This window comes from Larus michahellis, chromosome 8 (genome assembly GCF_964199755.1).
Source record: "Larus michahellis chromosome 8, bLarMic1.1, whole genome shotgun sequence".
Taxonomy (NCBI): Eukaryota; Metazoa; Chordata; class Aves; order Charadriiformes; family Laridae; genus Larus; species Larus michahellis.
The window spans coordinates 10,143,736-10,169,930 of record NC_133903.1 but is presented as its reverse complement, the minus strand read 5'-3'; the positions used below and the strand labels follow the sequence as shown (position 1 = coordinate 10,169,930).

General features: G+C 43.5%; 1 protein-coding gene across 4 annotated transcripts in view; it reads left to right on the top strand.

The window, feature by feature from the left end:
- Window positions 1–23,085, top strand: part of XYLT1 (xylosyltransferase 1) — a 206,463-nt gene extending 183,378 nt beyond the window's left edge. For all 4 annotated transcript variants that reach the window (XM_074597976.1, XM_074597975.1, XM_074597977.1 and 1 more), the window contains 2 exons: window positions 5,037–5,370; window positions 13,705–23,085. In XM_074597976.1, coding sequence (XP_074454077.1) covers window positions 5,037–5,370; window positions 13,705–14,027 — 657 coding nt within the window. In that variant the 3' untranslated portion in view covers window positions 14,028–23,085. The remainder of the gene's footprint in view (window positions 1–5,036; window positions 5,371–13,704) is intronic.
- Window positions 23,086–26,195: the final 3,110 nt, after the last annotated feature.

Here is a 26,195-nt window from a genome sequence, read left to right as displayed (position 1 = left end):
TCGGCCTCATGCCTGCTCTGGGTCCTTCTTTTGAAAGCAACTGGGCTGGCAGCAGGAAGAGTTTTTTCTAATTTTATGATGGAAAGAAGTACGTTGATCTTAGTGTTTTAGAACTCAAATAAAAATCTTTAGAAAGAATACATCTGACTTCATCTCAGCTGTAGGGAGGAAACAAACCTGGGACCAGAATTTACTCACTGCTGCTTGCCAGCTCCCCCCTGGCCCCAGTGTATTCGTACCGACCCTTTTTTCCCCAAAATCAGCCCTGCAGCAACTGTGAGCCTGATCGACAGATGTCCTGGAGCAGCAGCGCCCGGTGTCAGCCTCCCCTGACGGGGGAAGCGGTGGCATGTCGGTGGCCTCTTCGCTGCACTGTGCCCACAGCTCTGTGGAGTGTGTCGCCCTGCAGGCAGGATCCCCGGATCCCGCGGGACTAATGAGCCGCTCTTCACGGCCTCATAGACCACGGCTGGTCTGTAAGCAGCCCTGTAGGAACCGCTGCTGCGGTGAAGCCGTGCGAGTGCAAAGCCTGGGAAGGATTTAATCACTGGTGAGCTCTTTTTTCAGGCTAAGGAAACATTTTCTTCTATTTGAAATGCACAAAAAGAGTTTTGGTGGCTGCTTACTTGTTTTCATTATTTTTTCTCACCTAAACTCTCTAATGGTCCTCTCCTTTCGTAGATGTTGCATGTATTAAAAGACTGGGAGGTACTAAGTAAATCATTTAATCATTTCTTAATTGTTTATTTTACTTTCTTGCTTCCCTTGGCCTGCAAGCGTCTCTGCCTCTGAGCCAAATTATTCCCTCAGTTACCCTGGTATAAATCCAGCATTAACCTCTTCAGCTTCAGTGTGACTGGAAAGCCTCTGATCTGCTACTGCTTATTAAAATGCCACTTCTTTGTCAAAGTCCAGCAAGTGTAAAACAAACTTAGCAGTTCAGCTAAGATGAGGGCATCAATGTTTGCAGGTTAAGCACCAGAAAAGAAACTTAAGATTTGTGCTTATTGGGACATATAACTGCTGGTTTGTCAACAACTTTCACCCTGTGATCTGGCAGAAATTTAAAACCAAATGGGGCCTTTTTAGCTGGGAGCTTTCTTCCCTCTCCCAGCTCACACCAACAAGACCAGCAGGAAGAGCACACGTTTGCTGCATTGGCTATGCTCCCGGCTGTATTTGTGACCCTGATGCACAACTGAAATCGCAGCGGAGATGGCAGGATCTCTCTGCTCAGCCCTTCCTGCCCTCTGCTCCTCCGCTGTGCTTCTCAGACTTTGCTTCCCGAGTAGCGGATTTCACCATACATCACATAAAGACACGTGGAAAAAATCAGCTGGCTGGGCTGCCTAATGGCCAGTGGGGTTAATGATAGCGTTTCAATGGCACACAGCTCCTGCGCTCGGTCTTGGGCTGGGTAAAATAAAATAAACTTACAGGAAATCCAAGCAAGACGATTTCCAAGCATGAAACTCCCACACCTCCTAAAATTGGCTTGTGCACAGTGCACACAGTATGTGTCCTACCAGCCTGGGCTCATGACGACTTTTACATGGAAGGCAGAAGACTGATTTGCTGTACAGTACTAAAAGTCTCAGCTCAGCTTGTATCAGTTGAACACTAAGTTCATTTCTGGTCTTGTTAAGACTTGTGATTCATCACAGAGAATAAAATAAACTAGGTGGCAGGCAATTAGCGTGCATTGTGTGAACCTAATGGTCCTGTTTGTGGTGAGCAATGAGACACAAACCCATAATCAAGGCATAATTTATCTTGGGAAAATTTTATCTTGGGACTGAACGGAGATAGAAACAGGAGTTTTAAGCCAATGAGAGAGTTCCAGCTTTCAAAATGTACCCTGTGCACAGTGCCTGCTCTTGAAGCCCAAAATAATGGTGATTAAAATAATGATGTGGGAAATGTCAATTTCTATGCCACATCCCTTCATAATTTATCAGATATTCATTACTGCTTGATTCCATTCCATACTTTGTGTATTCCATTTGAAAATGAAAGCCTACTTACAGTGGCTATGAAAAATATTACAGGACTGTAGTATCTCTTGGTATGCAAAATCAGACATCTCAGTCCTGGGAACACAGCTGTGTAGAGTTCAAGGGAAGAGGTATAAACATCTAACGTAGTGCTTTAAGTAAAATTCCCTTTAAAATACTGTGCTTCTGAAACCAGCTTGTACTGTAAGCTGTGCAGCATGGGAAAGTGTGTCCCCCAGCTGGAAACTGGACGGAAAGGGCAAATGCTGAGAACAGATATGTGCAGCTCCCTGCTTTGCCCTCCCCTAAGGTGCCTGTGGTGCGCAGCCCCAGGCAGTGCCAGCGCCTTGTCGTGGTCTGAGCCCCGGCTCGGGGCCGTGCGGGGTGTCGCAGGGTGCCCAGGCGCCTTGCCTCTGTGTTGCTAAGGGCTTGCTCTGTGGTGGTGTTTTCTTCTTGTTGCTTTTGTGCTGTTGTTTTCATATGCACACCCTGACAGTGGTGGTGTGACAGCCTCTCGTGGGAAGCCACCAGATGAGAATTGTTCCTTTCTCCCCCTCTTCTCCTGCCCTTTGGCTGTAACTTTTGGTTTACACTAGGGAACCGAATCACATGCCTGCAAAGAGCTTAAACACCCAGCCAATAATTTTGTTATAATTTTCTCCCAAAAGCAACTTTTGGTCTTCTACACACCATTCTAATAAAATTCCGCGCATGTGAACATTTCTCAATATCTTTTGTGCAACCTGGTGTGGAGCAGTGTCACCTGGAGCTTGGAGCACGGGGATTGGAATTTTCTGATCTGTTTTCCCAGAGATGAGAGATTAAAGAGGGGGAAATAGTTGGATGTTGGGGTTTTGAGGATAAAGTAAGCTTTCTTAAGTAAGGAGTTCTTTCTGAAGTAAGGAGTTCTTCAGTAAGAAATAACGAATGTGGTGGAAAGAGCTTCCTTACAGGCTTTCCTGTGCCCAGGAGGGTGTAGATTTGTTTCACCTGTTGTGGCTTTATTATTTCCAAGTCCCTTGAGCTCCAGTAGGTGTGATATGGCCACACTCAGTGGAGGCTGGCAGAGTAGATAATAAGATCTGGTCAGGACATTTTCTTTCTCAGCTTATTTCCATACATATTCAGTCAGTCTTGTCAGGAGAGTACGCACTGACAGCTCCTCGAGGCAGTCGATGCTTGGGTCTGATATCGGGGCTACGCTATCTGGTTTGATTAGCTAGTGTGCTAGGTGAAATACCCCTGAAATACCAGCGATTCTGCTGTGTTGATTGCAGAGTAGTGGAAGGCTCATTTTGTCTCATATTCTGCAGTGTCATAGTCCGGTAGGAGGAATTCGTATGATGACAGATGGATTTAGGATGGTAGGTTTTTATTCTACTGGCCTTGTACCTTTTTGCTTGCAGTCGTCCCGTAATTTATCTGCCAACCACAGTGATTTATTTAGAAGGGATTGGGGATTGGACAGTTTCCAGTACAGGTATCAGTGGTAGTAGGCGTCAAGTAATTGTTATGTTTTACGGATTTGTGGGGATTTTGGCATTATATTGGAACCACTTATTCTCATCAAATGAGGTGAAATCTAGAAGAAAGATTTCCGAAGCAAATGAGCTACAATTACTTGTTATGCTTTCAGGAAAGCAGGTTCTGACTGTGCCTGTGTGAGGTGAAGATCAGGGACGAGGACAGTTCTGTGTTGGGGAAATCTTCAATATCCACATATTCTGAAAGAGGGAATCATGTCTGTGTGTGCATGGGCCTCCAGAGACTGCTTGAAAGAATCCCATGATCTCTGTATAGGGAACAAATCAACTCTTAGGTCATCTACACTGTTTGTTTGGAGATTAAGGCCAAAGAAAACCTGAAGGACTATGAGGAATTTCAGTACCAGGCTGGCCAGAACATCTGTATGTATCTCCAAGGAATGACATCAGATGTTGGCTTGCCAAAAGAAGCCAAGGGGTTCTGTTCTTCACTTCAAATGGAGTCCCTCAAATCTTTTTGTGTTTGGTATTGATCACTTTTGATTTGAGGTCGTCGGAACGGGACCTCATGGGACAAGTGAGGTGGGCACTTCCTCCAAAAGTAAATATGCACCCTCCAATACTGCCGTCCACCAGGTTGCCTTCTTGAGAATTGATGGAAGTGATTTGTTAACGGTCAGCCTCATAAACACATGCTAGGTCTAGTGCTGGGATAGTAAAATCTTTCAGTTGGCCCAAGAAGGCCAGTTACTACATTTTCATGCTATCTATTTCAAGATGCTTATTTTCAGTACTGTACGAGCGTTAATGGCAACAGCTTGTAAGTTTGTGTCATCCCATGGGTTATAGGTGAACCATTAAAATTCATATAAAGAGCACTGAAATATGAAAGCTGCTAGGAAAAAGAAAGGTCCATTAAATATTTACACTAGGTTGTGAATCAGCTGCTTTACTGTTAGTTAGTGAATAAATAAAAAACAATGTCACTATTATGACAGTAAGAAAAGAGTTTACCAGAAATAACTTCCCACATGAGGCAGGAAGGGAGTGTAAGGGGACAGCATCTCATGCGTAGATTGTAGTAAAGGACCTGATGTGACTTGTCCTGAAGTCAGCAAAAGCCTCTTAGCAGTAACTGGGTAGGTCTCTACTGCAGGGTCCGTCTCTCAAATGTATAATATATTTTCATGACCCAGGAGATGATGGGTTGGATGTTTTTCTATGCAAAGTCTGTGTTCACTTACTAGGCTTGGTCCTTTATTAACTGCTTCCGTGTGGAGGAAAAGAACTGCTATAGCCGGTTGTGTTACTCTTAATATAAAGAAAACCCTTGTATCGATCAGCAGTGGAAAATTGGACCAAAAAACCAAGCCTTGCATTCAAGGTTCTCTCACATCTTCTGTACACGTTATGTTCTTAGGTCATGTTGCCATTGGCCTTTATATGTATGCATAATTTATGTCATTAGAGAAATAGAATTTTTGTGTCTTGAGAGCCCTTATTTGACATTAGATGCTTACAGAGATGATATTAGCAGCAATGTGGTCTTCAATTTCAGATTGGCACCGAATGGGACGCCAAGGAAAGGATTTTCCGGAATTTTGGAGGACTCCTTGGGCCGACAGATGAGCCGGTTGGCATGCAGAAATGGGGAAAAGGCCCCAATGTCACCGTTACTGTCATTTGGGTGGATCCTGTTAATGTAATTGCAGCAACATACGATATCCTTATTGAATCCAGTGCCGAATTTACTCACTACAAACCACCTTTGAATTTGCCCCTGCGACCCGGTGTCTGGACAATAAAAATTCTGCACCACTGGGTACAGGTAGCTGAAACCAAATTCCTTGTTACTCCTCTCACCTTCTCTAATTGGCAGCCTATCAAACAAGGTAAGTCTTAATATTTGGTACAATAATAATACGGTTATTGTGTATGTATTCACTGTAAATGCTGCTGTTAAAAATGAAGTAGCACTGTATTGGAAAAGGAGAAAAGAAAGGAATTTTATAGATACTAAATCAGAAGAAATTGTTGCACTAAGACAAGCAAAAGTGTCTGTATCCAGTCTGTAAAACACAGCCACTTTGAACAAAAGGCTATTTATATCTTTAAAATATGCACAGTTCAGAATCCGGAGAACTTCAGACTCTCAATAATCTAACAGCTATCGTAAAAGCCATCATTTAGAAATAGAAAGAAAAATTGACCTTTCTCTGCTGCTTTTCATTCACATTTGCTTCTAAAGAGTTACAGATGTTTAAAATGTTATCTTGACAAAGTCTGTGTGTTTAACGATAAAAGTGTTAATACACAAAATGCTGAAGCAGACAAAATTACCCTAGGCCAGAGCGCACCTGACACATTGTCAGGTCCAGGCACTCACTCTTGCCTGATACCTGCCAAAACCTTCTCAGTACATGCCAAGCAGTTATGTTACAGAAATACCTTCGGGTACAGTGATCCTCGTAAGCACACTATCAGACCCCCACTGACATTTTTTAGAAAGAAACCCTTTTCTTCCCTGCCACAGCAGCCCTGAACCATCCAAATACCGAGGTCCATCTCGGGCTGCCAGTGTGTGCAGGCTCCCAGCAGCAGTGTGCACTGGCACAGGCATTGTTCAAGTGCTCGGGTCTTCAGCCAGTGCCGAGGACACTGGGCAGGGAGGAGAGAGAACGTTTTGTAGCCATACCCATTTTCTTATTCAGTAAGATCAAAAGAAGTTTGTTGCTATGAATATCTTTACCGTTCTTCTTAATGTGCTCAAGTGCTTCCATCTGCCCAGTATTAATATTCATAACTTTAGACATCTTAAAGTTGCTAGATACATGAATGATCCTATTAAGTTTTCAGAAGTTCTTCCTGACAAGGCAGCAAATAAACTAAGTCAGGCATTTACCTTCCAGCATAACATGCTGCTTCTCTAACGCAAACACCACCAGACAACTGCTGAGAGCTAATGCAGCCCTTATCTTGCTCAACAGGAGCTTGATTTTACGCATTTCTCAGCAGAAGAGGTAACTTACTGATTTCTTCTTCCAACATTTGGTGGCATCGTTTCTTAAGCATAAACTAAACCGCCAACAACCTGCTGCTGTTATTAGCTAATAGGCAATGATAAATTTTGAAGAAACGCTGTGTGTATAAGCAATACATTTTTAAAGTTTGAGGCAACCTACTTCTAAATGCAGCTGTTACTGACTTGTCTCCTGGAAATTAATGAAATCCACGTTCTTTGCTAATTTAACAGTTACAGCATAAATTGCATGGAAAACATGGCATGTAGCTAGCAACCTTGCTGCTTTTCCCTATAAAGTGAAAGCTCTGTGGACAATTAAGCGTGTCTCAGACTTCAACCATGAGCCCACACTTCATGGTGTAAAGGCAAAGCTCCCTTTGGTCCAAACTCGGAATGTGGAGTAATTCCCCTGAAATTACGGAGTTACTCCGTATTGCCCATTGATACACTGGGAGAAGATCTGGCTCATATTTTTTGTTAGCGAGCCATGTTCATTCATATGGTAACAAGAATCTACTATAGGAATGAAATATAAAGCTTGGGAACAATATTATCTAGGAAAAAAGCCTCAGGAGGGATTTGCTACTGATGATGCGATGTATAATCTCCAGATGTCTGAAGCATGAAGGTAAAGAAGAAAATTAATTACAGGGGCAGATAGTGACTCTCCACTGTAGTTAGAATTGTATTTACAATGCAAATTCCTGTTGTTTGGGTTTTTTAAGACTTTCTGTCTCAATGACACTATTGTGCTCTGTGCAGGCAATTGTCATTTAGCTTTGATTTCCAGCTTCTGTCAGTTTGTCACCACTTTATTATTTAAATATATTTTTCCCTGCCAAATAAAGGCATTGTAAGAGCATGACAGAAGAATTAATACTTCTGAAAGAACCATTTCTGTTATTATTGTAAACAACGCAAAAGCTGCCAAAAATCTTCTAAAATGAAAGAATAGTATTATTGTCTTAACACTGAAAATAAAACATACATCAGACTGAGCCAGGAGAGGAGGGGAATATGTTTTATTGGGGATTTCTTAAAATTTTATTCTTCCAACCATCCTCCCTCACCCCCAGCTTCCCTCCTCTGCCCCCCGCCCTTCCCCCCCCCCCAGCCCCCAAAAAAAGAGACAGAAAAAAAAAAGCTTTAGCTTCTGTCAGAAAGATTACCCTGGAAAGTCATTTGCTACTCCAGAAGCTTTTTGAACGACTGATATATTTCATACCACTCTGCATGTCATTTGCTTGATAATGATTTGGCCCCCTCTGTCTCATATACTCCGGATGTAGAAACTGGAGTCCACGTAGTTAGATACATAAAAATCTGTCTGTGGTCTTGTGTGTAATTTGTCTGTAATTTGTCTGTGTCATTCTAAAAAGCATTTGCACAAATCTGGCAGCAGCACAGCACCCGCGAAAATCTTGTATCTTGAGAGCATGAAGACGACGACAATCACTGTATTTCCTGAATTGTTGCTTATCTACACATCACTTGAGCACAACAAGGCAAAGTTGCTTTTGGTTTCCCGGCATCATGAAGGGAGCCACTTGCTCCTCTTTTGAATAATCAAAGCGAAATGTGTTCGTTCCTCTATCATGACTCTCAAAAATCATTATTAGAATTACAAAAAAAATTTTAAAAAATTAATCATGGGACAGCTACCAGCAAAGGTGTTTTACTTGGCAGTTTATAAAACCAGCATATGCAGCTAGTTTATTCATTTTCCATTCCCATTTATTTATTTATTTATTTTGGCCTAGGGTCTGCACATGCAAGTAAAATGATAAAGGGAAATCAAGAGCAGGTGTTTTCTTTGATATTGTGTCCAGATGTGCATAACTGAGATAACGTAAATTGTTTTAAAAACACGGGTTCGTTGACCTTTTCAAAACCTGGATCTATGAGAGTTAGAGATCAATTCTTACATGGAATTACTGAGTATGCTGCGAGGTTTGGGATGTTTCCACTGTAAATGAGGCTCCCAAAGTTACTTCAGTGGAAAGCCTAGAATCTGATGTTATTTATTCTTTCTTGCTCCTCTTCCCCCTCCAGTCATCTAAATCTGTGTCTATTTTCTCAAGTGTGAGTTGTGTCACTGATCAGCTCTGCCTTCAGCAGATCCTCTGGGTCTAGAGTGCTTTCAAGTGTTTGCCTGGTTGGAGAAAGAAAAAAAGAAAAGAAAATGAAAATTAAGTGAATTTATGAGATAAATCATTTGGAAAAATCATGTTCACTTGCTCCACCGGTGTCTTCTTCCCCCTACATCCTGCACAGCCAGATTCTCTTTTATACTTCTTCTGAATGGCGATTTTGAGTTTCTCACCATATGGTTGAGTGTGTTAAAGCCAAGTACTCCGTGCTTACTGTAAGGACACGGGAGAGTTGCCAAGGACCAGCAGGACGCCCCAGGATTAAATTGTGCCAAGACAGAGAGCGAATGTAACATGTGGAGGAGACAAAACAGGGAGAAGATCAGTAGATGACGACTAGCAGTGATAATAGACAGGAATGGAGGTTTCCTGCTGTCTGCGTTAGGCAGCCTGAATTTAAGTGCAGTTTGGAGACTCAAGACCAGATGTCCAGGTCCCCTGCATAGGGACTGGAGAGGCAGAGCCAAAAACCAGGTATAATTCAGGGCATTTAGCTAGCGGTTGGCAGACTATAATCCAAATCGCCAAGTAGATTTCAATTCCTAAGAAAACAGCGAAGTCAGTCGAGGTTGGCTCTGCATCCCCATCGTCCCACTTTCCCACCCTTCCGTGCTCTACAAAGTCTGTGTGAAGCTGTCATGCCAAGTGTGATCACACGTGTCTCCCAGGGGCACTGAGAGGGGCAGAGAATAAGCCAAAGCAATTTCATTTTTAAATTTGAGTTTATATTCATGGCAGTTTCCACAGTGATCTCCCAGCTGGAGTGACAATAATGAGCTGTCATGCATTTAATGTATAGTACCTGTTTCATTAAAGCGAAATGGGTTACTGTCAGCCAGTGGGCAGATTCACTTCTGGGGCAGAAAACGCCCCAAACCTCAAGCCAATACCAAACACTGGATTGAAAATAAATAAATTAATAAATAAAACGCTTCTTCCATCAATCAAGGAGGGCAGTGAAGAAGAGCATCCTCCTTCTTCGCCTTAAGAAAGACCTTTCATGATTGGTACCTTGCTTGATGGCATGCTCTGGACATGGGGCTTCTGATCTCTGCTGCTCCGCAATGGGACAAGGAGCCTTAAACGCCAGCTCCTGATCCCCGCACCCTCTAACTGCAGCCGCCTCTTTCAAAGGCGTGACGGCATTAGCAGACATACTGCGATGCACACATGCATCTCAAAGGCCTTTTAACCTAATCCATATTTATAGATCATCTTAATTAATTATATACTGGGAAACCTTTGTTTTGCCGTTGGTTGTTTGCAGTGGCTCAATCAATTCTAATTGCATCTGTACGGATTATGAAGTGGGTGGCAACTTGTGTCAGAACTGCTGTGATTTTTTTAAATTAACCAGAGGTAACGTGACACGTTCTTGATAAACCCAGTAATGGCAGCAGGCAAGCGCATGGCTGCAGAAAAGTAGACGTGCCCTGGAGTCGTCATTCCGAGAAAAACCCTGAAGACAGGGATTTGCTTTGAAATTTAGTTCAGATCCAGTTGACAAGGAGTCGATTAGCTTCACAATGAGCAAATGCGGCACTGTCTTGTTTGCTGCAAGAGAAAACAAACAAAATGTCAATAAAAAATTACCTCTTTGCCAGAGGGTTTCAACACAATTCAAGTAAAGAAATAAAGCTGTACATTCTGTGTTGCTTTAAAAAAAACCCCACAGGTCTAGCGCCTTAATGTGTATCGAGGTAACCACATTTTTCATTCCTAAGCCCACGCTCTGTCTAAACTCATTTGCTTTTTCTGCAAAATGAAGAACAAACCCACACAAAAATGCTGAAATCCCAGCCTGTGCGGCTGACTACAGGCTGTGTATTTAGCCCAAAGAAGCTATACCGAGAGAAGTCAGTTGAGAAATGAAATGCTCTTCCAGACAGAAGAGCAAACAAAAACGGGGGACAAAAATAACTTATTTTTAAAAAAATATAATTTAGAGTCAATGGAATATATTTTGCATTGATACATGTCCTCCTGAAGTCAAAGGGCAATTTGGATGTGTTTGCTGGCAGAAACATCTGGCTTAATGTCTGCAATTCAGCTAATTTTGAGTTGGTTGCTCTAACTGTACAGATTTAAATGTCTAAACACACATCTCAGAGACAACCCTTGCATTCTTTGTTATTTTTTCGTGAGCAAGGACTGAAGTGTCAGTGCTTTAAAAGCATGACCTGTAGCTCCAGCCTCCTTTTATACAGTATTTCAGGGCACTGTCCCTCTCCTGTCCCAGCCTAGTGAGTTACAGAGTCGTGATTATATTTATTTTTTTTTCTTTAATGCAAAGGGGAGTAGCCCGTGTCTCCCATAGCTTGGATGAGCAGCATTCTCCCTACTTTCTCCTGTGAACTTTTTAACAAAGACGTGGAGGCTCCAGGAGAGGGTTCTGTGTTGAATCGTTAGCGTTTCCTATCAATTAGTACACAGCTCTGCACTCAGACTGCTCTTACCCAGCCCTTTCTTTACAGGACGTGCAGACACCTAACCTGGGGTGTTGGTTCTGCTGTGGGGCCAAGCGATCCCCTGCCAGTACCGTCTCAGGGTTTCACCAGGTGTCTCACAGCAGAGAAGCACATTCGCTGTGTGCAGCGGTAGCCCTTAACACACTGAAAAGCGTCGTTTTTTGTTGTCAGTGCTGTCCTCAGCAGCCTTTTCTTTTCCTATCTGCTGGTAATATTTGTGTGTTGCTTTTCGAAAAAGTGTATCTTTGGTCCCATTGAACACGTTCTGGAGCAGAGCACAGCGGTCACGTGGTGGTGCAGACCAAAACAGCACATCCGACACAATTACAGCAATAGCAGACTGGAGGAATTTGAATTCGTTGAACGTGCTGAGGTTATCGTCCTTATTTTAGCAAAAGCAGCCCGCGGATCTTAAACAAGGGTCAGAGAAAAAGATGATCTCCTGTTGCATTGCCAGCACTGGGTTCTACAGTTTCTGTAGGTTCCATTCATTCCAGTCCTGATAATCCACCAAGTCCTGCAGCCTGGGACAAGTGTGAGGCTGAGCCGGAGAGAGGAGCAAGTTCTGTTCCATCCTGTTATTTGTCTGAGAAAAGGTCTCTCTTGTTCCATGCACGAAACACATGCACAACAGGCTTTAATTCAGAGAGCTCACTGAATTGCCTGTCTCAATCAGATGATCCTGCTAGTAATGCCAACTCTTATTTGTTTTGTGATTTTTACTTAGAATGTTCCTATTTAATTAATATGTTGACAAACAGTCTTCCATATTTAATTGCTTCCAAAGGAGGAAATTTAATTATGTGTACTTGTTCTGTTTCTTAAACTGCAGTGCTCTGGCAGGGCAGGCTTCTGACACATGTGCATGGAATAAACTCATTTTGACTAGAGGTTATTGTGGATATCTACCATTTAAAATAAAAAGAGGAGTTTAGATGAATGCAGCAACAGTTAAGTGATGTATAATGGTGATGGGGATGTGCTGAACTAAATTAATTGCGGATTTGAAGTAATGGACTTGCACAGTATTTGACATTAAAGACTTTGTAAATGTAATAGCAAAGCTCCAAGTAAATGTCCCTTTTCCCTCTAAATAAATGTACTGATTTATTGCCAGGCCCGAGATACTGTCCTCCGCATGGAAGAAAGGACTCAGTGTCAGGCCGCAGTGCAAGCAGCAGGGACATGTGGAAGGAATTGTAGCCGTGAATATGTAATTCCTGGCCTCTAAACGCTATCTGAGCATGGTGGCTTTCCTAGCCTGGAGCGCCCTGAATGGGCCCATTTTGTGTTCTAGACAGTGTGTACATTGGCAGAGCTCAACAGCTTCTCTGTGCTGCTGGAGCGCGGATGCTGGGGAAGTCACAACAGAAAGAAATGGTTGAAAATTTACTCCCAAGGCACACAGTGGGCATTTTGGAGGGTCCTGTTCTGATTTTATGAGCAGCACCTTGGTCCCTTCTCAGACCTTAAGAAATCAGCTGGCCTTAGATGAGGGCGGTTTGACCCTCAGTGTCCAATTCAAGGTCTTTGAAGGCATTATCACAGCCTGACAGTGATTTTTACTGCAATATTACACATTTGGGGCAATGTACTGCATTTTGCTGAGGTAGAAGAGTTACTGTAAGGAAAGCAACCACAACACAAAGAAAAGTGTCATTAGGAAATGGTTGTGATCCATTGTTCGGCACAAAATCTTGAAATATAATTGTCATTAGAGATTACTTTCCCAGCAAGACTGGAGCACTTCCAGGAATGATGCTGGGGCTACGCATACCTCGTTACGGGTCCGGTCTGTCCAAGGCCGTGGAGTTGTCCTTCCAGTGCCAGGAACGGCACCACCCGGTTTTTGGAGGCAGATTGAGCTGACAAATGTTGAGTCTTTTTCACAGCAGGGCAAGGTTCATCAGTTTAGAAAAAAAACCAAGCTGAGATCTTGGCTCTTCCTCCTAGAGAAATCAATGATAGCAGTTGATGGTCTGATGGGGGCTGCAGCCTTCTCACACCCAGCGTCCTTGAACTGTTTCCCAGTTTCAAAGCACAACCTTCCCTGGGTGTCCACAGGGGCAACTTCAGCTGCACCGGGTTCATCTCCTAGGCTGCTTCTGTGGCAAAATTAGCTTCTCCTGCATGCTAAATGGGTTTCTCCTGAGAAGGAGCTGCGTGTTCATCAGGCTCCAGGTAGAGACAGCAGCTCGTAGCTGGGATGCCCTTGAGGTTGGGCCTGCCTTTTTGTTGTGCTGTGCCTAACAGCTCTGTGCCACGCTGGGTGTCCTACAGCTGTGGGGACACCGGTTGTATGTGATGATAATACGGATGACACTACTTTCAGCCTCGGTGCTTCGCCTGCTCTCGCAGCGCTTGCAGGGTTAGCACCATGGTGAGTGGAGCTCATCGTGCTGAGCACGAGGAGCTGAAAAGCTGAGCACAGCCGGTCGTCCTCGGGATGCCGTGTGTCCTCAGTGCTGGGCAAATGGACTGTAGCACACCACTAACTTTGGCCTTTTTGTTTGCTGTACCCTTAGATCCTGAAGGTTGGGTTTGTGGCTAATGCACTGATTGTTGGGTTTACTTCTGCATTTCCAGAGGAAGCCATGAAGCATCACAGCGGGCCTCCGAAAAACGCGTACATGGAGCAGAGCTTCCAGGGCTTGAACCCTGTCCTGAATATCCCCATCAGTGCTGCCCGCGTGGAGCAGGCCAAGAGGAACGCGGGGCTCGTGGGTGCCCAGCTGGAAGCCTGGGTGGACTCTCTGGTCGGCAGCATCTGGTCAGCTGTGGACATCTGCAGTGCCGGCCCCACCGCCTGCCCAGTCATGCAGGTCTGTGCTCAGACAGCCTGGAGCTCCCTCAGCCCGGACCCCAAATCCGAGCTGGGCCCCGTCAAACCCGACGGTCGCTTGAGGTAGCATCCGGTACGCTCTCCTCCGGCATAGGTTTTTAAAAGGGAATTTAACCTTGCTCATGTGTGAATCTCGCAACAGGTTCCAGAAACCTAAGGGAACATTATACTTTTTTTGTTACTTATTGCAATATAATTAATTTAAAAAAAAAAAAAAAAAGAGCTCTGACAAGGCCTTTGGCGCTGCCCTCTCCATCAGCTCTGTCAGGAGCAGCTTCGGTCGCCCCGCAGCCTCTGCTGCCCCGTACGTCCCGGCCGTACCACACTACCTCGGCAGGTTTCGAAACAGTAGCAGCAAGCCATGGAGAGGGCAGTGAAGGAGCAGCTGCCAAAAGTGTTTTTTTAAAAATAAATTTATCTGTACTTCTGCTGTTTCATAGGCTTTCATTATTTTGCTACTATGAATAAATCACAGCAAAATTCCCTTTACTTACCCTTCCTGGGGAGGTGGGTTACTGCAGGCTGGAGCCTGTATGGCTGCATTACCTCACGGAATGTGAAATAATTATGGTACACCCTCACTCTTTTTTTTTTTTTAATAACACAAACTAATTCTGGACTCAGCTGATGTCTGTTGTTGTCCTAGTTAGAGAAAATGAGCAAAAGCAGAAACTTTCAGATTATTTTCAGAGATTTCTTAGACTAATTTCATTATAAACTTTAAATGGAAGCAGTGTTTTGCTACATTACTCTTTTATGTCTCATCTAGTCAGGTTCAGGGTCTGGATACTAAGAGTAGTAGTTTAAAGAACAAAGAAGCATTTTGGATTTCAGCCCTTTCAAATCTGCAGGTTTTTTCCAAGCCCGCCAGCACCTAAGCATTTTCGCAGATTCCCAGTACAGCCAGTGTGTACGGTGGGGGTGGCTTGTGATTTATCCGCTCACACCCTTTGCTGATTTTGCTCCTGAGCTGAGTGTTGTCTCAGGCAGTGGAGTTGTGCAGAACCAGTAAAATGGTAAAATTGGGACCTATATCTGCAACAACACCTTTCTTCCCTAATTTGAGTAGTGGCTAGCAAGTCTTAACACTAATTCCCTCCCTTGATCTCAGATATGCCAGCTCTTGGTGAAGAAGGGTCCTTCTAGGCCTGTGCAGGGCATCTGGAAGGCCGTGCAGGACATGGGTTCCTGACCGAAGCCACGAGCTGACGGTGAAGGAGAGCAGCGCCACGTTTCTCAGTGCTTTTACTTTATTCCGTCAATAAACTCTACCCTTCCCCGTCTTCAGAATTTCTAGCAGGCTGCAACCTGTTTTAAATAGGCATCTTTTGCAACATTTAAAGCCGCCTTTTCTACAGTAGGAAAAAATTCATTTACATTCCAAGAACTTTTTAAAATATAGGTTTTTATATGCAAAGTCATCTCCAACTAATGCATTGTATGTTAGCATAAAACATGCGCTTTGTTGTTGCTGTGGTTATCTCATGTTGACAACGTAACCCAAAATGGCGATTAAAAGCTATTGGGTTAATTAGAAAAAAAAATCCTGTTGATGTAATAAAGTAAGGTATCTGTTTACCCTTCCGTGTGTATGGCTAACTTTCTGCTGCTGGGAGTTAAGCATCCACATCAGGAGGGAAACAGACCCTTAAATCATTCCGTAATCGCATCTCACAGAAAGGTTGAATTCCCTTTTAAACAACAGTTGCAAGATGATGGTAACACGCAGATCCCAGTGGCTTGTAGTATCTCTCTCGGTAGTATTGGTTTAAAGCTACTTGCAGTTTGCTTTGGACTTGAAATTGCGGTGTCAGCTGTGCTGGCATTAAGGCAGAGCGTTGAAATGTTTATCTGGCACAAAAATGGACGCATAGAAGGAACAATTTAGGTATTTATTATTTATGTTTTAGTCAATGACTAATTAGTAGGTGCTGCTTTTGCAGCTTGAAGATTACGTTATCTTACTAACTGAAGATGCCTTTATTAAGAAAAGGCCTTTCTCCCCTCACCTCCCTTTCTTTTTTTGTCTTGATTTTGACAGTCACGAGAGCCGTAGTTTTAGGAAAGCTTGTAGCAAGGAGAGCTGGTTGAAATATTTCAGTCAGAATAACGTTCCAGCTTTTCAACTGGCTCTAGAGGCAAGCATGTTTAAAACCAGGGCTGCCAACAGGTTTATATAATAGAAACACAGTGTTATTACTTACTCAATAGGGTATTTTTTAACAGTGCTTGTTTTTAATCTTACATTCCTTCGTGAAGTTCAAATTTTCTGGGGACCTCCGATCCTCACTGTGAAATCCAGGGCTTTAGTCACACTGATGCAATGGCAAATGTATGGTTCAAGCCCTGCAGATTTAACGAAGAACATCATATTTAGGGCACACAATAAAATTCATTAACAATCCTAGTCAGTTGTTGTTCTCAATTAGAGTACTGGGGTAGTCACAAAATCTTCAGTCTGTCTTGTACCTAAGCATATGTATAAGGGTGCACCCACACATGCAGATCACTTGGTTTTTAAATTTGATACTTTTTTCATTCTTAAGCAGGAATGTTTTTAAGTGCTTTGTTGGTAAGTTTTCATTATTAACTAGACCAAGCAGAAGGTGGCAACAATCCCATCTTCTGTGGTTAGAAGAAAAATCTGCCACTTTTATCATTTAAAATATAAGGTGCAAATTATTTTGTTTTAGTACAAAAAAGGGAAGGAAAACAAACAGTTGCTGATATATCTATTTCCATTATATGCTAGGTTTAAAATATCTCAAAACAAAATTTACGTTAGTTTGTTTTCTGAAAGACAAAAAGAAATCTACACAAAGAAGTTTTGTAGCGAGCTGGCAATGCCAGTGCTGCTGTTAAAACATGTGATGCAAAACTGAAGAGACTGGTCCTGCAGTCCTTTCTCAGGCAAAACTTCCACGGAGTGCTCGTGCTGAGTAAGGACTGCGGAGGCAAGTCCGGCGTAACTAAAAGGTGTGACAGTGCGCTGTGAGTAAGTACTGTCTGTGGCTGAAGTCATCAAAGGATGAGCTGCCACGTTTGGAACATCTTCTGGGGGCAGTGTCAAGTTTTGGACCTAAATGACATCGTCTCCTACAGCTATGAATATGCAGACACAGATACATAAGTTATATACGGGACACTGTGTCTGAGTTACAAAGTGCTGTAGTTGTGAAGAAAAACCATGGGAAGCACGGCTCTGCGTCAGGGGTCAGATGCTGTGGTAGCGCTGCTGGCCCCAACATCCTCCTTAGGGGCTTCTCTTCTGAAAAGGCAGCACCTGGAGCCTGTCATCAATATTCCATATTGTTAGAAGAGAACAACTTCACAGATCTTACATTTGGTGAAAAGGAGAATTCAGAGCAGGGACCCACGGCTCGTGTACAACAAGAAAGTTATGCGTCTTCATTTGACTGTGCAAGTGTTATTTCCCAGTCACACTGGCTAGTCCTTGTTGAATGGGACTCCAGCTGAAAGCCAGTTCTGATCAGAATCCCTTTACTCATTTAAATTCCCTGCCCATCCTGCGCGATAGCCATGTAACGCTTCTGTGATGGACCAGTATTACACAGAACAGGAGTGTGGCAAAATGCAGAACATCTACGTACGCGATTTAATGAATTATGTCCAAAGTCAGTGTTAGCATTATGCAAACCTGTTTGTATGGTAATGTTAAACCATGAGGCCAATAGAAATAGCTCAAATTACAGCTTATTTTCAGATTTGTCCAGTTCTTTCTTTGATGGCATTTGGACATTGAGTAGTAATTTTTATATTTTCCTTTTCTGTTATTCAAGGTTTTTTTTAGACTTGAAATTATGTCTTCATTTTTTGTACTCTTGGCAAGGAGAGAATTGTAACAATTCCTTCGTGATAGCAAGTGTTATACAGGGAAGTCCACCTGTATCTGTTGTTAAGCCTTCGTTAGTGCTAAGCCTAGAGATACAGGAATGTGCATTCGTGTTGCAAGTGGACTTTCCTGGGTATTGGCTTCAGTGCGCAATGCACGTACAGTTGTTTAACGGCATATTAACTGTGATCCTGCAGCGCCTTCAGAAGGACCAACTAATGTGTATTCACCTTCTGTCCATCTCCTACAGCACTAATTGCCATACTAATGAAGTCTCCATCACTCTTAGTTACAATTATTGTGAACAGAGTAGTGACGTCAGTGAATCAGAACTGGGATATTCTAAACCTGGCCAAAGGGAGAGATGAAGGGTAAAGAACATTCTGAAACTTTGCAAAAGTTTGACACAATTACGCTGCAACAAAACTTCGAACAAACTGGGCGCCTTCTGCACAGCAAGGCTGAGAAACACTGGTACCATGAGATCTCAGCTTTGATTTCCCAGATTAAAAAAAAAAAAAGAAACAAAAAACAGCCAAAAACAAGATCCAGATTTTTATTGTGGCCAGGCAATAAGGACAAACTTTCTGTTGATTTCTCTTGTTCTCTTTCATCACAGCCGTCAGAGAACTGCCAGCTTGCCACTGGCTATCACACCCTCCTCATTGTCTTCCCAGATCCCAAAGCTTCAGGAGTTGGCCACAGGAAACCTTGGCCGACTCCACGGCGTTCCGTTGAGCAGGAAGTTTCATACTTGTGTGAGCCAAATCCCTTAGGCGTCTTCAAAAACCCTAGCTGCAGATCAAAAAGGTTTCCTTGTCAGAGCAGCCTTTAGTCAGCTCAGTACTAACACATGTGAAGGAGTCGTTAGAAGTGATAGCAATTATCTTTTCCTGAGTTTCAGGCGTGGGTATTTGACGTATATAATAGTAGGCTTGATTATTTCAGTAATGGAGTAAGACCGATGTGGTAGAAAGTGGCTAGTGGCGTTTCCCACTGTCCCTTGCTTGTGAAAAGATAATGATCCATATGTGCTTTTATTTCAACCACTCAAGGCCTCCAAGATAGTCTGAAGGATTCATAGGACATTAAACTCATATTGATGGGCAATTGAAAACATCATGTAAAAAAAAGTCTTTCCAGACCAAACCTTCAGGATTCCACCAAGACAGTGCCAGGGCTGATGCCCACAGAGGGGTAGGAGCGATGTGGCGTTGGAGGGGACAGGACAGTGCCCTTTGAGGCGCCCAGCAGGCGTTACTGAGAGCAGGGCTACCTGCAGAGCCCCAGCTGAGGGCAGGCACCACTGCAACGTGGCACAGAGGAGACAAAAAAATGTGAATTAGGGTTAGGGGCAGCGAGGAAGGTTTGTAAGGAAATACCTTTTTTCCTGTAGACTCTTCAAGAGTGAGCAAATGCTCTGATTTGTAACTCCCTTAGAAGGTGTTGAGTAGAAGAGACCATCCTTTGAAAACCTTCACTACCACCGTCTCAGTAAGGGAAAGCAGAATCAGGCTGAGAGCATTTAAAATTGAGGCAACAAGATTTTTCAGCACGTGTTACCCAGGACCATGGCAGCATTACGCTGTCTGCTGTTAAGTGTGGCGTTGGCAGCGATTAACTCTCATGATGTGATACTGCAGGTACCATGTTGCTTTTGTTGCTGTATACTAACGGTAGCGTGTAGATCACTCTGCTCTTTGCTTCTGCCTTGGTTACCTTCTTTTGCTCATGGGTGCTATCACAGCTGCTACCTCACTGTGTCTGCAAACACGTTTACCTGATAACAACAAAAAAGGTACCAGAAATCTCCTTGAACTGAATGTACAATCTATGCAAATTCTCTTTCTTCTTCGTTAAAACATAGAAGTATTACTTGTAACCTTGCCAAATAAACAGCAAGATACTGTACAGGTGCCTCTGATAACAGAGTGACAATTCCAGGCGCGGTTCATTGCGCTGCATTTGTATATTGTAATGACTTGACTTGTCTTTGGGTCTGTTGTAATTAACACCCTCGACTGAGACGATAGCAATCTTTTGCTAGGGGAGCACCTTCAGTTTGCTGGGAATATTCTGGAGGAGGATGTCTATGGCATTTCATTTTATTTTCCTGCTTGCATCCAAAAGAAGGCACAGACCTGCTGGCCAAAAGTAGGATGTTGTTTCAGATTTTGCGTGGGTGAATCCTATCGGCTTTGGACCGCTCGGCGTCTCTTCCCATTGTGGCATCCAGTGTGTTGCCCCTTAAAGAAAGCCTTACTTTCATCCTTTCTAAATGTGGCCTTAAACTGTGTTAGGAAGTTAGGTGTTGTCTGTGTCTTGCTCACTTTTTCTGTTTGTTGTGGAAGGAATAAAAGGCACCTTGAGATTCTATTACAGCTCAGCTGTGTTGCTGTCAGCTTACACTTCGCAAATACAATAGAAATTGCTTACAAATGCAGTCTTTAAGGGAAGAAAATGACCTTCCCTTTGGGCAAAAGGAAGGCTCAGACATTCATAGAAACCTTCGGAAATTATGAGCTCTGTCTTTTGCAACTCACTAGATAAGGAGGGTTGATTTAAATTACCTTCAAAGTACAAACTTAATAACTTTTAATTTATCTTCAGACTGTAACGGGACAGACTGCTCTCAGATGCACAAGACAAATTCTGGAGTAATTTCACTCATTTTGACATGACATAGTAGCATTTCTTTCAGATTTGTACTGGCAGCTGGGAGAAGATGTATCCTCTTAATGGTGTGGTCTTAAAATGTGAAGAACTCCACCACTTAGGGCCCGATTTTGAGTGATGATTGGGAATCTAACAGTGCACTTAGAGGAGTCTGGCTGTATCATCAAAGTCATAAATGCATTTCCAAAAAAAAATCTGGATTTTGGAGCTTCATCCAAAGGTTGTCAAAATCAGCAGAAATGAAGAACAACTGCTATCCGTTGGGTTTCTTTAATACTTTTCTCCATGGAGAACTGTTGTGTCTCGGTAGCACCAATATTCCCGGCAGGCTGCAGTGCTTTTAGGAACTCCAAATCCTGGCCTGTTTCAGTATTCAGATGTGGATACAACCCAAAGGCAACAGAAAAGGGGTTACGTAGAAAACAAGATTTGTGAAACAAAAACGTATTAATTTGAGTTAATGAAATGGTTTTTCTGACTTTGTCATTTTGGTTTTATTTTGGGTTGATTGGATTTTTGTATTGCCTAACATAGTCCATAATAAGTTATTCCTATCTGTCATTTTCAAAGACTGGTGGTAATATAGTTTTAAGAAATAACTATTTTGTTATAGATCATAATATGCATAAAACTGTACAGAAATATTTTGTAAGCTATTGAATAAGAAAAAAGAAAACCATGTATATACAGCAAAGTTTAAAAAAAAATTGGAAATTCAAATGGACACACTGAAAGATGTAGATATTTTGCTATTTATTTAAAGGAGTATTTTATGAGATATTGAAATGTCTTAAATTGACTGGTAATCAAAGTTCAAAGTCAGAATGCTTTTCTTGTAGTAGAATGTGATTTTCAGCAATTATTGCACTACCCGGTTTTGCACCCTTTTGTCTTTCATTTAGCAGAAAACAATGTGCCTTAGCTGTATTCTTTGTCAATGGGAGTTTGGTTTTTTTTGTCCGACAAAGCAAATTTTTTTGCAGAAAAAGAAATGGATGTATTAAATACTGTATTATACCAAAAACACTGCAGTTGTATATAAATGCTTTCTGTCATACTGTGTTTTCAGATGCAGAATTTTAAAATAAAAAAAAAAAAGGCTGTCTTTAGGAATAGATGTGCACTTTGTATTATTTTTTCCATCCCACTAATGTAAGTCTTTCTTTAAAAGAACTTTGCTGCTTGGTGATATTTAGGAGGAAAAATGGGACCAAGCGCTACCGATCTGTGATCCGGGTGCTGGTGCCAATACGCAGTTTCTCGGGCTCTGTTTCCCAGCCATAGCAATTCTGGGGAAACGTTCAGGGACGCCTTTTGGAAATCAATTTTTGTTGATGAAGAGAATTGCTCGCAGGCACACAGCGCTAACTGCAGCCTCACGGGGGAGCTGGGTTGGACTCCACAGGGCTCCCAGCGCTGCTGCGCCGGGGGATCCAGAAACATGTCCAAGCTTTATGGGCCAAGTTCTACTCATCTCCAAATGCAGATGACCCCTTTTGGGCCAGATTCTCCCTGCCTTTTCTAAAGATGTCAAGGAACGGTAGATTAAGAAGGGGCTTGACTTAGGTCTCTTTTCTGAAGGTTAGGGCTGGCTGGTTACAAGGACAGCAAAATATGGGTCCTTTGCCTTTACTGAAAGGATGAGCTCAGAAAGACACATTTCTTCTATAGTTCCCCTGCTGTGTTATGGACCCAAAGCAGTCGATGCCTCATTCACCCAGTACGAGCACTTAAATTTGTTTTCTTACCCACAGGCTCCACTCAGCACTGATTTCTTAGCGCTGCTTCTAGGGATGTGATGGGGGAAAAAAAAAAAAAAAAAAAAGCTTAAATTCTCCTACAAGTGGGTGACTGGTATCTTTAGCACCATCCTCATGATGTATTGCAGGTTTGTCTCCTAGTGCTGCTTTTTGATGTGGGATGCTTGAAAAAAAACCTCCTTGACGACCTTCCAAAAGTCTTTGACACCACCAGGAGTCTCCGTGACTTCTCCGTGCACCCCCAAGCAGTGCTGCAGGTTCTTTTGGCAGCCACAACTGCTTTTGATCTTGTGTTTTCTTTTCACCTGCTGTTCAGGAATTCCACTTTTTTTTGGCACTTAGATGCAATGAGGTCTGTTTAAACAGAGGAGGGAACACAGTGCTAATATTTTAGTCCTGGCACAAAGAAAAGATTTCTCTGAAGGGGGAAAAAGGAAAAAAAATAATATAAAAAAAAATAAAAAGACTGCTCTCAGTTTTGCAGCCTGGTTTTATTCATAGATGGTATAAGAAGTATGCTGCTTTTTTGCTGGCTTCCTCATCCAGCTGCTAATACTCATGGCATATTTTAAAAAAGCTCAACCTTTATTTTAATTAACTCCAAATGTGTCATTGGCAGTTTGTTAAAGAAAAAAAAAAAAAAAAAAAAAGCAAGCATCAAGCTACCAGGTGCTCAAGTGTTTTGTTTTCTTTGTGGCCTTCAGCTGGAATGGGCAGGCTCTTCGAGGCTCCACACAAAAAAATCCCGATGCATCACGGCCCGGTCTGGCTGAGCTGTTACAGCGTGCTGGCGTGAAAGACTGTGTGTCTCTGTCTGCGTGAGATAGCGTCATCACATTTTGGCATCTGTTGTGCCTAATCTGTCTTGATCGTAATTAATATTTATAGAGTGTAGAAGATGGTTAATTCGCGGTAATGACACAAAACTTGCTGCAGAGCAGTTTGCCAATAGGAAGGCACAGTGAACCAAGTGCAACAGGAACGAGGTATTTGATTGCCTTGACAATAGGGATTTCGGTTCAGTGCTCAGATATTTGACATTTCTTCATCCTTTACTAAAGAATCTGTAGCCTATTTTCTAAAATCAGAAGATGTTAGTAATCTGAGGCTTCACAAATGCAAACAGCTGTAAATCTTTGCTGTCTATTAATGCTTAAAAAGCGGGAGATTCATGAGGTTCTACTATAGTTAAAAACCAGACACGGATGGCAGTTTTTCATTCTTTTATGAAAGACGATCTTGGCTATTCTGGTTCCAAATCAGCACTTCAGCATGGTTTATCCCTCACCTGGCTGCCCTTGGCTGGAAGCCCTGGCTCGCAGGGCTGTGGATGGGGCCCAGCTGAGACACCCATGGCTAATGCCGCCCAGCTGAGGAAGGGCTGACCCTGGAGCTGGGGGACACTGGGGGGACCAGGTTCAGACACCGAGTGGCCTGGCATCAATTGCCAGACACTGGTTGGTTCTGGGCAGCTCCCTATCAACATGGTTTCATGCTAGGGTGCTAATTTAATGAGCAAGGAGTTTCAGGTCATTATTAGTAGTGATGTGATTCAGAACTATGCTGCGTTTTGCAAAGTTAAGCCTGATCCAGCCTCTAGTTGCAGCCGCCTTCTAGAAAAGGCCAGATTGGACTTTTCTTTTCTCTCCAGCTTCAGATAAAGCATGATATAAATGTACAGGTTTGCTGTGCGTCAGTAAATACCCTGTCCTGGGGAAGCATTTGGCTCCACAGCTTTTGTTACTCCAGAAGCAAAGCTGTCTGCTGCAGCAGCGGGAAAGATCAGCTGCTGTGGCTCCTGCTGGGGCTTCTGTCAGTCTGCCCGAATGGAAATGAAAAGATGTTTGAAATGCAGCAGGAACGTGACAAGGACCTGAATTTAAAAAAAAAAATAATTGAAAATAAAATAAAAAAAATTCCTCTCTCCTGAGAAGGGAATGGTGGTAGGTTTGGGTGCCCAGAAAAGTAAGGTGTAACACAGACATTTGTGCCTAATCTGCCAATGTAGGTTAGAAGATGTAAACCAGTTTTTCCTTCTCACCATGAAACATCTGTCCTGTTCCTTTGTGCTGGTTTCAGTCTGCCAGCGGGCCCACCGCCTAAAAGGGCGGCTGAATGAACACCTCCACCCAAACACACCATGCAGCGCTCCAAAACCATCAGTCCCCGTCTCAGCAGCTTCGCTGCGGCCGCAGCCCCCACAGACCTACATCCTCTCAGGCCCGGCGGCCACCAGCAGAGCGCGGGGCAGTGCCGGAGGAGCGGAGCCTCCAGCCTCACCAGGAAAAGGGGAATGTCATAAGACCCTTGTCCACCTGCAGCGCAGAGTTCCAGTAGCAGCAGCTCGCATTATAGACCACTTTTATAGAATATATGTTTGACTTCAGGAAGACACAGGGCAAACGTAAGACGCATATATTAATATATATAAAAAAACCCCATATGTATATCTGTGTATATATACATAAAATCAGAATTGCAAAATAATGCAGGACTCTGGGGATGTCATCTGAGCCAATGCCCTGCTCGAAGCCAGGCCAGCTTAGGCTAAAGCACACGCCATACACTCTCTTCCATTTAAGCCAACATAAGCTGGATGCCCGCGTCACCCCACGGGTGCCCTGGTCTGATCCCAGCCCTCTCGGGGACGAGGATGGGGCTGACACACTCAGTGGTCTGGGTTTTGGTTTTTTTTGTGGTTGGGGTTTTTTTTAACTTCATAGCGAGGACCCTGGGGCAATCTGTTGGGGGCCCCAAGCACTGCCTTGGTTTTACACACCTCACCTAGCCACTGTAAGAGACGGTGTGGAGCCTCCCAGGCAGCTCTGGAAAGGTCAATAGTAATTAACGAGCGGTACAGACAGGTTGTATTCAGTCCCTGTGTGTTGTCAAGGCTTGAGTCATGGCAGCCCCATGCTACATGAGCCACTTCTAGACTCTGTTTGTATTTCCACTGCCCGTCAGCTATCCCAGAGCTGTAGCGTGGCTGTGACGGGGCAACCTCTTCCCCACGCAGTGCAGTATTGCACAATGTACAGCCTTCAAGTAGGAGCAGTATTTCACTCGTATAAATGAGTTAAAATAATTTACTCCTCTTAGTCTGCTCCTGTAATTGTTTTTTTTTTCCTAACTAGGACTTGCATAATAATAAAAGAGATTTGACTAGAAACATAAAGTACATTTTAATGAGATCTCATTTATGAAAGTCTATCACTGGATACATATGGCAAGGAAATGAAAGTATTCTTATGAGAGATTAATAGCCAAGATCAAATATTTCACTTTTTAATAGAGTCCGCCTATATGTGCTTTTAATTCCTCGCTAAATTTAAATTTAAAAGAGCTTTTTTTTGTGGATTGAAAGCAAGCCACTGCCTGCCACGTCATCCCCGATTTTTCATTACTGCTCACTGATGGCTTGCATTCATTAGAAGACAACAGCTCCAGCCCCGGCCTTTGGAGGAAGACAGACATGACTTTTTGCATTCAGGAAAAAAAGAGAAAATTATGTGAGCTCATTTCCAGCAGCCCAGCCACAGCGGGACCTGCCGAGCCAGGGGCTTGGGGGCAGGCAGGAGTTCCCAGGGACGGACCTCGCTGGCCCTGCGCTGTGCCCGTCACGCCAGGGGGATGCAGCCGTGCCCTCGCCGATGCAGGGGGGTGAGACGGGCACAGTGCTGGTGCTGCCGTCACACGCATGAAGAGTAACACATGCCAAAAGGGCGAGGGTGCCGCTGCCCGGGCAGGCGGAGGGAGAGGGGCAGCGCTGGCTCCATCCTGCTCTTGGCCGGTGGCCTTGGGCTGTGCAGGCACCAACCGCGCTCAGCACAGAAGGGGTGAGGGGCTTCGCGAGACCCGTTTCCAGGCTGTGTTCCATCACAGGCAGCCATCAAAACGTTTAAGCGATTTCTATACCAGACCAAGGTAATGGGCTGGGGAAGGTGTA